We start from the raw sequence: 12,863 nt of genomic DNA on the forward strand, positions 1-12,863 counted from the left end.
CTTTCTGAAGAATAGTTTGCATGTAAAAAAAATAAAAAGAAGAAAGTAAATAATGAATAATACTATTCAAAGCCCTGTTTTTCAGGTGTGATGCTTCCTGGGGTTTTTAAACAAATTCAGCTCAAAGGTTAAGCAAAGAATCAATAAATGAGGAGACAATGTATAAGAAAGTGTTTTATTTCTTATTCTACATAGTGAAACATTACAATATAGACTGAAGCACTTGAAAAATGATTCAAAAATAAAGTAAAACTACCGAAGAGAGTTAAATCGGAGATTTAACGGTGACTAAAAAAGCCCTGAGGGTGGTTGAATTTAAAAGGCTTCAGACGATTAGGTCCCCTGAAAGGCAAGAAAAACTTCTGTCAGTGGAAAATGTGTTAAATATTTTAAACAACAACAACAACATTAATCATTGTTTCTTGTGTTACTTTGGGTTATTATTTTAATTACAAGATCTCAGTAGATGAGATTATATATATATATATATATATATATATATATATATATATATATATATATATATATATATATATATATATATATATATATATATATATATATATACCAGTGCACTGAATATTTTTACCTGGTAGAGCGTAAGCACATCTTCTCCCTTGGGAATTCTCTGGGGCCCTCAGAGCCGTCACAGACTTGGCTTTCGGTCTCCAGATAAACATCCAGACACACACACAGACGCTGAATCTGGTTGGTCAGTAGCTGCAGGCCTGGTCGCGGTCCCTGGAGTTCAGACTTGTACACATTCACTTCACTCTCTATCGCCTGGCCAAAACAAAAAAAAAAGACAAAAAAATTTTAAAGCTTGTACAGAGTATTAGGTTATGCAGAAGAGAACCTTATAAACGCACAGTTATTATTTATGATAAAGTAATTGTAATTCAAAACGTGCGGGTCCATGATGCAAACACTGGTGGCTACTGGGATACTTTGAACTACTACAGGAAACATATAGACATAATATATAGTATTAGTTAATCAGGAAAAAAAAAAATTACATATAGGGGTTTCCAAAAATCTCCATACATAGATGACATGAAATTAACGTCTTCAAAAATAATTTCCCTTCAGTATGGGATTTAAATAATTTAAATAAGGTAACTATTAAAAATAAATCATCAAAGATCAAACGATGTTTTTCTGCATCAGAAAATCCTTTCCTCTCAAAGTCTAACAGTGCACTAACACGACTCTTACCCGCAGGTTATCGTCTGTGCGGCCGCTACGCTCTCCTTTCCAGTGCAGTGAAAGTGAGAAGAGAGGGGTGACATCTGGATAGCGAGGATTTAGCACCACTGCAGCCTGAAGATGAGCTGAAAGCAACAATGGATATTTAGAAAACACTGGAGATTTTAGGCAGCTGTATGCTTGTGAGAACACAATGTTTGCTAAAGATTTAAGTCCCGTGCATTGTTCACCGTTTACCTCATTTTAAATACCAACTGAAATTAATCACTCACCTGTTCCCCTTTCCACTATAGCCATGAAGAACAGGTCAGTCTCCCGTACCAGACCAGCTTTCACCACATCCTGGACAAAGTTCAACTCCTAAACACATACACATGAAATATAATCAGCCATTATATTAAGAATTTAATACAACTTTTTTTTCTATCTTGTAAAATATAGTACTTGATCAGTATCAACCTCAGCTCATGCTGACAACAGTGTCCCATGAAAATTTTACATTTACATTAATTGCATTCATTTTTATTTGTATGGCACGTTTAACAATGGACTCTGTATCAAAGCAGCTTCACAGAGATAAAGCGGTTATAAAAGAATGTATACGTTTGTTCCTTATAACATTACATTTACGGCATTTGAGAGACGCCCTTTTCCAGAACGACTTTCAATTCTACAACTATTATTACAATAATAATTTATGCAAATGATCAGTTGAGGGTTAAGTGCCTTGCTCAAGGGTCTAAGAGCAGCAGTTTGGTGGAGCTGGGATTTGAACTCTTTGGATCAGAAGTCAAACATCTTAATGACTGCGCTACCACTTCCCCCAGAAAATCATCTTCTGACAGTTCTGATAATCCATCAATTAATTAAACCATAATGACAGAACAATAAAGTGATTCAGGCTTGACTATGACAACTTGAAAGATCTCTGTAAACATCAGACGTACAATAAAATCCTCGTGGCTCATCATAGTCCAGCAAGCCAGATGAGAGACCACTTTAGCTGGAAAGAGATGCTGGCACTCGGTGGACACAGGAACTATGTTGTGCTCTATAACAAAATTCAAAATTCGATTCAAATTCAGCAGACACAAGCAAAAACAACAGAAAAACAAATTTAAATGGAAATTTACACAATCTGCACTGGAGAAATGAACAACAACAAAAAGTACTGTTGAGTACTCGATAAACATTTATGCAAAACATTTATTTAGAAAGCGATCATGAACATTTCGGTATGTTTTTTTTTTCTTTCTTTGCGAATTTATCTCTAATTGCCATTTCTATCCAGGGAGGAGATTTTGTGAATGTTATATTTATTACTTGGGGTTAATAATGTGCACTTACACAACCTATGTATTTATTGGAAGAGAGATAGACCTAAAGGTAGTAAGGCACATAATTAACAAGAGGTAACTACATTATATTGCTCTGGTGTTGGAAAGTTGAATAAATCTACAACTTAGAAAGAGAGACAAATGAAAGGAAATGCTTCCAAAGACCACTATTGTTATTGATACCATGTGTAACAACTGTAGTTTTTAATTTAAGTGTACTGTAGTGTTCTGTTAAACGTGATTTTGGCAGTTCCAATTATTTATATTTTTTTTGATCAACAGGTTTTCTTTTTTATTGATTTATTACCCATGTTCTCAAAACTAGGAATGTTGAAGACTTGTTACCCAGAGAGCTGAACTGTTTGTGCAAAGCCAGACGAGACAGCAGGCGCCCTCTTAGAAGCTTCATGGTGTTTTCCATATGACTGGCACTGAGAGAACTGCGAGCCCCATTCACCTGCAAGCAGTTAGTAACAGTCACCTAAACCTGTCATTACTTGACTTTCCGTATCCAACAGTAGAATCTATTCGAGATGGAATAGGATGAAGACACAATATACAATATACAATACAGAACAAATACAATAATACAGAATTTTGAAAAGTTAAATGCTTTTAGATAGTTATCACACTGACATCTAAAGTGCTGGATTCAAATATACACTCGTACCTGTGGGGTTTCCCTGGAAAATTGTAATCCTCCAAGATTTTGCACCCAGATGTATGGATGTCCAAGGTCAGACACATAATCAGCAAAGGTTGTGATGCTACATGATAAGAAAGTGAAACTTCCATTAACTGAGGCCCTACCATTATACCAATTTTGCGCTGCTTATCCACTATGCATTTATTCACCATCCATAACTTGTTTATAATTGCACTACTGTATATTCCACCCATCTTTATTCTGTATATACTGTATTATTCAAACCTGTACATAACTGTCATTTGAGCATGTTATCTCCTGACATCTATTCACAATCTCTGCACCGTATATTGTATATTACTATATATACACTTTAATTATTACCTACTGCACCTTCGGTACATGAATCACTCTTACCCCTGTACATATGGAACTCATACCCTTATTTATTACACTGCTATTTATTGTAAATTGGCCACTTCTGGATAGATGCTAACTGCCTTTCATTGGCTCTGTACATGTACCTTGTACAATGACTATAACATTGAATCTAATCTAATCATTGGTAAAGTTTACAGCACTACAGCTGTATTCTGACTGAGGGAACTGCCTTACCCCACTTTGTCAAACTGATAGCGGTTGGTAGGGTTGGGGGTTTCTTGGCCATCATCGGAAGCATACAGGCAGTTCAAGAGAGACTCTGGGTTCAGTAGCTCCCTACAGAGCAAGAGAGATGTTGTTTGGAAAAACTAAGCAGCTGTTGTATTACATTTGGCAATAACTTCACCTTTTTTCCACATTTTACTTTAACAGCCTTAAAAATATATATAACTCACCCTGCACTGATGGCTCCGGAAAGGTCTGTGGAGGCTGAAACTTTTGCTTTCACAGTAAGAATGTTGAGGTTCATCAGGTAGTAAAAAAACAGGTGCAACACACTGCCATCTACAACAGACCAGGGACAACAGATTGTGCAGATTAATGCATTTCAATAATAAATAATGCTGTCGCTCATATGCTTGACATCATATACACCTCTTTACACACACACACACACCTTTACACTTGAGCTCTAAGCACAACGAGAGAGGATGTCGTTTCAGCATTTCTTTACGCTTATCATCAAGCTGAACCCCGACAGTGCCTCGTCGCCTTTTCTGGAAGAAAAATAAAAAGGTCACTAGAATTTCATGACAAGACTTTGTGAGAAAATAGTGCTTTACTTTTGTCGATTATAAAATTAAATCAGTGCTAGAGTGCACAAAGCTATAGAATGGGCAAAATGAGAATTACAGTATTCTGTTGTTCCTCCTCTGCATCAGAATCACTCTCGTCATCTTAAGGAAAGAAAAATAAATAAACAAATAAATAAATAAATAAAAAAACACAGGCAACCAAATTAATCCACTTGGACACGATTATTATTTTGTAACAGACAGAAAACTGAATTTCTTATTCTGAATGATTCAAGATTTGGCAAAAACAGATTTCACACAAGATGGAACATGGTAAACCTTTATGTTACTTGTCCCACTGTGCAACAACAAAGAGAAAACAAACACAAAATAATATAGTAAAATATTAGGTGTATATATATATATATATATATATATATATATATATAAAAAACACATTCTTGTGCAGTATATTTAGAAACTATAAATGTTTACTTATTTTTTTTGTCAAATGTATATTTGGCTGTAAATTAGGAATTACAAATAAAACCATTTGCATTCTATATTTTCTGTACACACTGCACATGAATATATTTCATATACATTTATATGTAAATAGCTTAACACACATTTTGTGAAAAAAATATTCAAATGGCCCTGTCCTATTCTCTAAAATAGCGATCTAAACCCCAGTTTTAAAATCATAACCTAAGCTCATATAAAACTCAATGAATTTTTACAGTTGTATGTCCCACTTTATTTTATCAGAATCAGATGTTCATGAGGGAGAACATAAAGACATGCACAAAAGCATTTGTTACCTTGAGAATCCTCAGGTGGTCTGGAAAGAGCCTTGGCTTCGTCCACATCTCCACTGATAGACACAGACAGATTCTTGTCTGAAACACAAACACACGTGTACACAATTATGAGTGGACACTCTTTGCTGTACCTATTGTCAATTTTCTTTTTTACAGGATTCATGTGCATGTGTGTGAGAGAGAGATGTCACTGCTACAAATCTAAATATGTCTGAAAAAGAAAGGATGTTGCTTGAAAGAGATATGGGACCAAAGTATCTGCATTACCACAGGCTTGTCCGTAAGCGCTGGCCTGCACAAGCAGCACATAAAGAGGAGGAGGAAGGTGCCGTGCAACCTCAGCCTGTTTCTGCACACGCTCAAACGGCATGGACAAGTACTCTTGCACGGGCAGAGATGCCTGAGAGAAAGATAGGGAAAGACAAAGTCAATATGCTTTCTTTACACAGCTTCAATTGAGCACTTTTAGTTCCATTAATGGATTCACTGAGAAATAATAGAGCAGCTACTACTTTCAATCAACACATTATAAATAAATTAAATATACTTGTTTTAGTTCAGTTAGACTGGCTGGCCTCCAGAAGAAATACAAGCAATTTGAAATGCCTGGTAAATCCCTTCTTTGTGTCAGTGACTTACTTGCATGATGGCATGTAGGCCTGGCTGAAGACTGCTCAGGTACTCCTTCTTCGACTCAATCCCTTTCAAGATCTTTTCCTTAGTGCACAAGGAGCTCTTATACTGCTCAGCCAACCTAAAATACGATAGGCAACAACCAAATCCTAATCAATCACCTTCCTTTTGAAACCCTCCACACTATATTAACATGAGAAAATTTTTAAATATTATTGTTAAATATTATTTTTTCAGTGTTTAATTATTGGGTGCCTTGATGTTTTTTAACTATATGTGCCACAAGCACTCAAATGTATAGGATAACTTGGATATTGTCATATTCATTTTCCCTATCACTTGAACTAGGAGACCCACACCTATACAAAGCCAGTTCCATGCAGATACGGTTTACACAGGTTGGATTGAAACATGGCCCATTATAGAACTCTGACCTCAACCCTATTAAATACCTTTAGGATGAATTAAAACATTTGACTGCACCCCAGGGCTCCTCAGCCCACATCAGTAACTGACTTTACCAACACCCTTATGGCTAAATAAGCACAAACCTCCACAAGCACACTTCAAAATCTAGCGGAACATTTCCAAAAACATGGAGGTTATTATAATGGCAAAAGAGGAATGGGATAGTCAAAAAGCAGAGTGTCCACAAACTTATAGTCAGTATTACTTCAGACATGCAAAGCTTTTAATAAACATAAGATCAATGCGTATTAACACTGATCTACTGAAATCTAGCTTTAAAACATGATTAGATACTAAACTCTGGTTTTAAGCATGGTTAATAAAAAGTCCACAAAAACCTACATTTTACCATTAGCTAATCTACCGACCTTTAGTTAAAACACGTTTATTATTATTTATTAAAAGCGCTTAAACTGTACGTGTAAGTAAAAAATAATAATCATAAAAATGACAATCTTAGAGCCCATATACACTGAATATATACGCGTGACTTGTTTGTGTGTCCGTTATTTCCATTTCCATTTGTCACCTTTTTCTCTGTTCCAGTTCCCAGTCCAGTCGAGCGAGTGTGAGCTGGTGTGGGTCGTCTTTAGTGAGATGAGGGCGGGAGATTTCAGCTGGTGCCTCCTTAAAGAATTCTTCCACACTCACTAACTCTATCTCTTCATGCTGGGACCTACACACACACACACACATTTTTTTTTTATTTTGCTTTGTATATATTTACACATATATTCTTTATTTAGTACTTCATTTAAAATGGCCTAATTCTTGTTCTTTCTGCTGCTCCCATTAGGGGTCACCACAGCGGATCATCCGTCTCCATACCCCCTGTCCTCTACATCTGCCTCTTTTAAACCAACTATCTGCATGTCTTCCCTCACCATATCCATAAACCTCCTCCTTGGCCTTCCTCTTTTTCTACTTCCTGGCTGCTCCATCCTCAGCATTCTCCTACCGATATACCCCATGTCCCTCCTCTGCACATGTCCAAACCATTTCAATCTCACCTCCCTCACCTGTCTCCAAAACGACCTACATGCGCTGTCCCTCTAATAAACTAATTTCTAATCCTGTCCATCCTCGTCACTCCCAACGAAAACCTCATTATATTCAGCTCTGCTACCTCCAGCTTCACCTCCTGTCTTTTACTCAATGCCACTGTCTCTAAACCATACAACATCACAGGTCTCACCACAGTCCTATAAACTTTCCCTTTCACTCTTGCAGATACTCTTCTATCACAAATCACTCCTGATATCACTCTTCTCCACCCACTCCACCCTGCCTGCACTCTTTTGCTCTCACAACAAATCACAATATCATCTGCAAACATCATGGTCTATGGAGACTCCTGTCTGACCTCGTCCTCCAACCTGTCCCTCACCACTGCAAACAGGAAAGGGCTCAGAGCTGATTCTTGACGCAGTCTAACCTCCACCTTGAACCAGTCTGTCGTTCCAGCAGCACACTTCACTGCTGTCACACTGCCCACATACATGTCCTGCACCACCCTCACATACTTCTCTGACACACCTGACTTCCTCATACAATACCACAAATAGTTACTGCAGGTCTGCACATCTCCCTTATTCTTGAAAATCGGTACCAGCTCACTCCTTCTCCATTCCTCAGGCGTCCTCTCACCTTACAGCATCTTGTTGAACAAGTTGGTTAAAAACTACATTGCCATCTCTCCTAAACATATCCATACATCTCCACACCATCCAACCTTCTATCTCTCTAATTTTCTTTATTCATCAGCTGCTCAAAATACTCCCTCCACCTTCTCAACACACTCTCCTCACTAGTCAACACATTTCCATCTCCATCCTTTATTGCTCTTACTTGCAGCACATCTTTCCCAGCTCGGTATCTCTGCCTGGCCAATCAATACAAATCCTTTTCTCCTTCCTTATTGTCCAACTTCTCATACAGCTCCTCATATGCCTTTTCCTTGGCTTTCGCCACATCCCTCTTCACCTGCTGTCGCATCTCCTTGTACTCCTGCCTACTTTTTTCATCAATCTGTCGATCCCAATTACCTCTTTCTCCTTATGCACTTCCTCATTCCACCACCACATCTCTTTGTCTTCCTTTCTATTTCCAGATGTCACACCAAGCATCTTTCTAGCTGTCTCTTTTATCACTTCTGCAGTAGTCTGATTTCCTCCCTGAATCTCATACTACAGTCTTCCTCCTTCAGTTTCCACCATCTTATTCTTCTTTCAGTCCTCACTCTCCTTCTCTTCTTCTTCACCTCCTAAACCATCCTACAGACCACCATCCGATGCTGTCTAGCTACACTGTCCCCTACCAACACCTTACAGTCTCCAATCTCCTTCAGATTACATCTCCTACATAGAACATAGTCCACCTGTGTGCACCTTCCTACACTCTTATACACCACCCTATGATCCTCCTTCTTTTTGAAATGGCCTAATAGCTCACTGAAAAACACTTTTGACAGATTTGGACTTGGTGTTATGACCTACATTAACAATAAAAAAATAAAAGACAGAAAATTCTGTATACTTGTGCACATCCTGTATATAATAAATCCCTAGAAAATAAAAAGATCAAACCCCCTTGTTTCCTTCTATAACAAGAGGAAGAAGAACTATTTGTCACATATACATTACAACACAAAAAATAGGGTCGGCCATGATACGTCACCCCTGGAGCAGAGAGGGTTTAGGGCCTTGCTCAAGGGCCCAAGAGTAACAGCTTGGTATTACAGGAGCTTGTTACTGACCTTCCAATCAGTAACCCATCACCTTAACCACTGAGCTACCACTCCCCATAACCTATTTAAATATTATTGCATATATTATTTGTCATCATGCTACTGTAAGTGTAACACGATGGCTCTTTTAACCACCAAAACCACAAAAAAAATTATCTAACTCATGCAGCAGCGTACAATGCTGTGAAGAACAATCTTTTCACGTACTTGAACTCGAGGCATTTGCCGATTTCTTTCTGAAGATGCATGACTTCATAGAGGAGATTCTGAAGCTGTAGGTGCAACACATCCACCTTCTGCTTCGCCTGCAAAACGAATCAAAACTCAATTGAAAAGCAACAGGGAAAATGACAGACCAATAGGAAAATTCTAGTTTTGTATTGTGTGTACCTCGTGCGTCTGATCCCGTGCCTTCTTCAGTCTCATGTGTGACAGACGATTCAGCTTCTTCAGAGTGATGAAGTGAACGCACCCTTGCCTGCGTTTTGCTTCAACCTCTACGCTCTGAATACGCAAACACAAAATCACAGATTTGTCTCTGGAATTGAAAGCTGCTTCAACATCAAGTAGCATGTTTTTTTTTATTTACACTCACCCCTTCTTTAGCTCCACTGGCTTTCAGTTCTTGGATTTCACTCATGAGTGTAGCCAGAGCCTCACAGGTGTTTTTATACAGTATGTAATCCTGTTCATGGTCTCGGCTCTCCAGTTCCACTTCTTCATTATATGTACGCACATCCTAATGGAGACATATTAAGTCAAAAAAACACAGCTAATGTGTGCATGCAATAGTTATGTGCATCTCCAAAACTGAGGCTGACGCAATCCGCATATCAAGGCATAGCCAATAATACATTAAAGATACATATGAAGCAGCTACCAATGTGATGCGATTCCCCTCATTACGATGCAGTGCGATCCGATTTCCAATTAATTCAACACAAAGTGATTCAATGCAAAATGAGAATATATGATACTATGCAATTTAATATGGTACAGATTTCTTCGGTTCAGACTGACATCAAATCATTATTTTACTTAAGTGCCTTCTGAATTCTAACACATGACCCTTTCACAAACAGGCCTTTGTAGTGAAAAAAAAGATGCAGCTCTACTTCTGGCATGTTAATCAGAATTCTATGTGACCCTCAGGACATGCCTCTGTCTCCGAAGTGTTGTGATACGTCATATGCACGCAGCATCAATGGTACTGAGAGAACACGCTTGAGAAACAGTTTAGCGAGGAGAAATGAATCTACATATAAAATATTGGTCACAAATTATTGGTCGCTTTCTGAATAATAAAGGTTTAGCACATCTACTAATAACTATAAAAAAAGTAATCTGTTTTTACTGACACACAAATGTTAGAAATTATGCATCTTGATACAAATGCCAACTAGTAACCGATACACACTTTTTTTTTTTTAAATCGATGCACCATTATGCCGATTCGCTGATGCAAATTGTGTGTGTGCGTGCAATTCTCTCTCGTCCAACTTCTAAGTTAAACCTATACTAGTCAGATGCAGATAACCATCAAATGTAATTACTCTCTTCTCTCACCCAAGTGTAGGTACAGAGAGATGTCCCCCAACTAAGTTGAACAGAGTGCACCTGGACCTCCTGTCTAGCAGTAACAACTGACATAAGCCTGGCATCTTAGCATCATCTTGGTTTCTTCTTACACACAACAGAACGTCTGTATGATCCAGGAATTTTCATTAATGATCATAAAGCTCAAGATTTTCAGACACATTTAAAAGATTCTGAATGTACTGTGGTTAGGTGGGTCAACCGAGTTTGTGTTTTAATCTTGGAGACATTTGAAAACAATTCATAAATCAATCAAGCATTAATTATAATCCATAATGGAAAGAGTTTCTCAAAATTAAAAAGATGGAAAGGAGCCCAGACTGAGTACTTCATAAGACACCAGTACCCACTATTGCAGTAGTACAATTGTACATGCTGTATATTGTAATTTTTATACCCCTCATTCTCTACACATATTATTCCCTACATACATTTGCATTACTATTTTATTTGTGTATCCATATATACACTCCTTACTGTACATCCTGCCTAATATTTCACATTTACGTGTATGTATATATATATATATATTTTTTTTTGTTTGTTTGTTTTTCCCCAATGCCATCACCTTGTAACCTTCTACTTGTACCTTTAAAACAGTGTCTGCACATTTTTCACTGCCAGAGACTTATAACTATTTACTTGTACTTTTCAACATTGTCTACACATCTCTTTACTGCTAATAAACATTATACTTATTCACTGTACATGTTTACATATATATTTATTTACATGCTGTACATATACTACTTGCATATTTATCTGCATTTGTCAATTTGCACAATCGCTACTATTTACACTGTTGACAGTGGAAGAAGCTGCGCACTGACCTGCTCTCCCTCACCCCGAGCCCGTTTAGTCTCCGGTGTGCCGCCGTCACTCCGGATCACTTTGGTCTTGCGTTTTTTTAGTGGGTCCAAGGACATGGCTGAAAGCAGAAACACAACACTTGAACTAACACACAGAGGGTAAAGCTAAATTTGGCACCATGCAGATACATTAATCCATTAACTATGCAATTTCAATTGCAATTGCAGCGATTTAGATTAGACTCAGTGGTCAAGATCATTAAACCAGTACTCTTCCCCCGAGATACAAACAACACGCGGCTTTGGACCGCTAATCTACAATAACCAGGTTCGCTAGCTAGCAACGGGATGATCATTGTGGTTAATAATTTCATTTTCAAGCCAGATTTGTCATTTCACACCAATCACTTGATCACTGCGCAATGCAAAAATCCCGTTAGCTAACAACTCCAGTCCTCACCTTTCAGTGATTTATTTTGATCAAACTACACTGTTAACCAATAACTGAGCCCGGGTTCATTTGTTCAACGCAACTACAGTCGCACTTCCGGGTTTTTCTTATTCTATTGTTTATTGTCGGGTAGCAAACCAGCTTTTTGGTGTGTTAGCGCCACCAACTGGATTGGAGTGTAACGTGTTGAGTGGAGTTTTATTTTTAAAATAAAAGATATTTAATAATGAATTTAGCGTTTAATATTACATTCTGTAAATCAAACGTGTTAGATATCTTAGATAGCTTATTTTTGCTTCCACATATACTCCCCACTTGCATTATGAAACTGGTCACAATTGGTACAGTTTTTCTTTAAATTATTTAATTTCCCTATGTAATACACTAAAGTACGTTTTACTCTTGACTACTATGCATGCATTGCCCTGTTTCAGGTTTTCCTACAATATGTGGTGCATGTTTTTTTAAGAGGTTTTATTTATTTATTTGCAAACAAGAATTAAACAATAATTAATCACAAGGAAGATTTAAAGAAAGTAGGAGAAAATTGGACATACAGATAATGCAAAGACATAGAAAAGTAAAACTTTTTCATTATAAAAGATTAAAGGTCCCTTACAATGGAGTCAAGAATAAGTTATTCAGGCCTTTGAGTTTAAAGATTTTTACATGTTTTTGAAGGATTGAAGTGACGTCACATGGCGTCACTATATTACCCACAGTGCAACTCCCTATGCTGGGCTGAGTCCATTGATATATCACGTGTATTTTTGTGACTCTGCCCACTTTGTTAAATCTAGTATTGAATTCTGTTTTAACTTCCCTTGTATACTGTATAGGTGTCCTTGCCATTCCTACTTCCGGGTGTCGGTCTTTTTTCAAAATAAAGTCCTACATTTCAAAAACGTTTATTAACATTTTATTCACTTGACACACGTTTTTACCTACCAGTACTGTATCCGTTATGGCTTACTA

At 37.5% G+C, this 12,863-nt stretch overlaps 1 protein-coding gene across 1 annotated transcript; it reads right to left on the minus strand.

Moving 5' to 3' along the window:
* Positions 1 to 161: 161 nt before the first annotated feature.
* thoc5 (THO complex 5) lies at positions 162 to 12,037 on the minus strand. Its single transcript, XM_046860229.1, has 20 exons — positions 11,898 to 12,037; positions 11,459 to 11,556; positions 9,628 to 9,771; positions 9,423 to 9,536; positions 9,240 to 9,337; positions 6,816 to 6,962; positions 5,825 to 5,939; positions 5,453 to 5,585; positions 5,186 to 5,263; positions 4,483 to 4,526; positions 4,247 to 4,346; positions 4,026 to 4,134; positions 3,805 to 3,906; positions 3,214 to 3,310; positions 2,889 to 3,000; positions 2,154 to 2,257; positions 1,479 to 1,566; positions 1,216 to 1,331; positions 590 to 783; positions 162 to 342 (listed from the first exon to the last, which is right to left on the minus strand). The coding sequence occupies exons 2-20, from the start codon at positions 11,552 to 11,554 to the stop codon at positions 279 to 281; spliced, it is 2,055 nt and encodes a 684-aa protein (XP_046716185.1). The 5' UTR covers positions 11,555 to 11,556; positions 11,898 to 12,037; the 3' UTR covers positions 162 to 278.
* Positions 12,038 to 12,863: the final 826 nt, after the last annotated feature.

The sequence above is a fragment of the Silurus meridionalis genome, chromosome 10 (assembly GCF_014805685.1).
Source record: "Silurus meridionalis isolate SWU-2019-XX chromosome 10, ASM1480568v1, whole genome shotgun sequence".
Lineage (NCBI taxonomy): Eukaryota > Metazoa > Chordata > Actinopteri > Siluriformes > Siluridae > Silurus > Silurus meridionalis.

Bases quoted from the DNA above. Each gene is read 5' to 3' on its own strand.
- thoc5 (XM_046860229.1), bottom strand. From the start codon at position 11,554: ATGTCCTTGGACCCACTAAAAAAACGCAAGACCAAAGTGATCCGGAGT. The intron at 6,963-9,239 runs GTACGTGAAAAG...GTGTGTGTGTAG, and splicing joins GGCAAATGCCTCGAGTTCAA to GTCCCAGCATGAAGAGATAG. The intron at 5,586-5,824 runs GTAAGTCACTGA...TCTTTCTCTCAG, and splicing joins GCCTACATGCCATCATGCAA to GCATCTCTGCCCGTGCAAGA.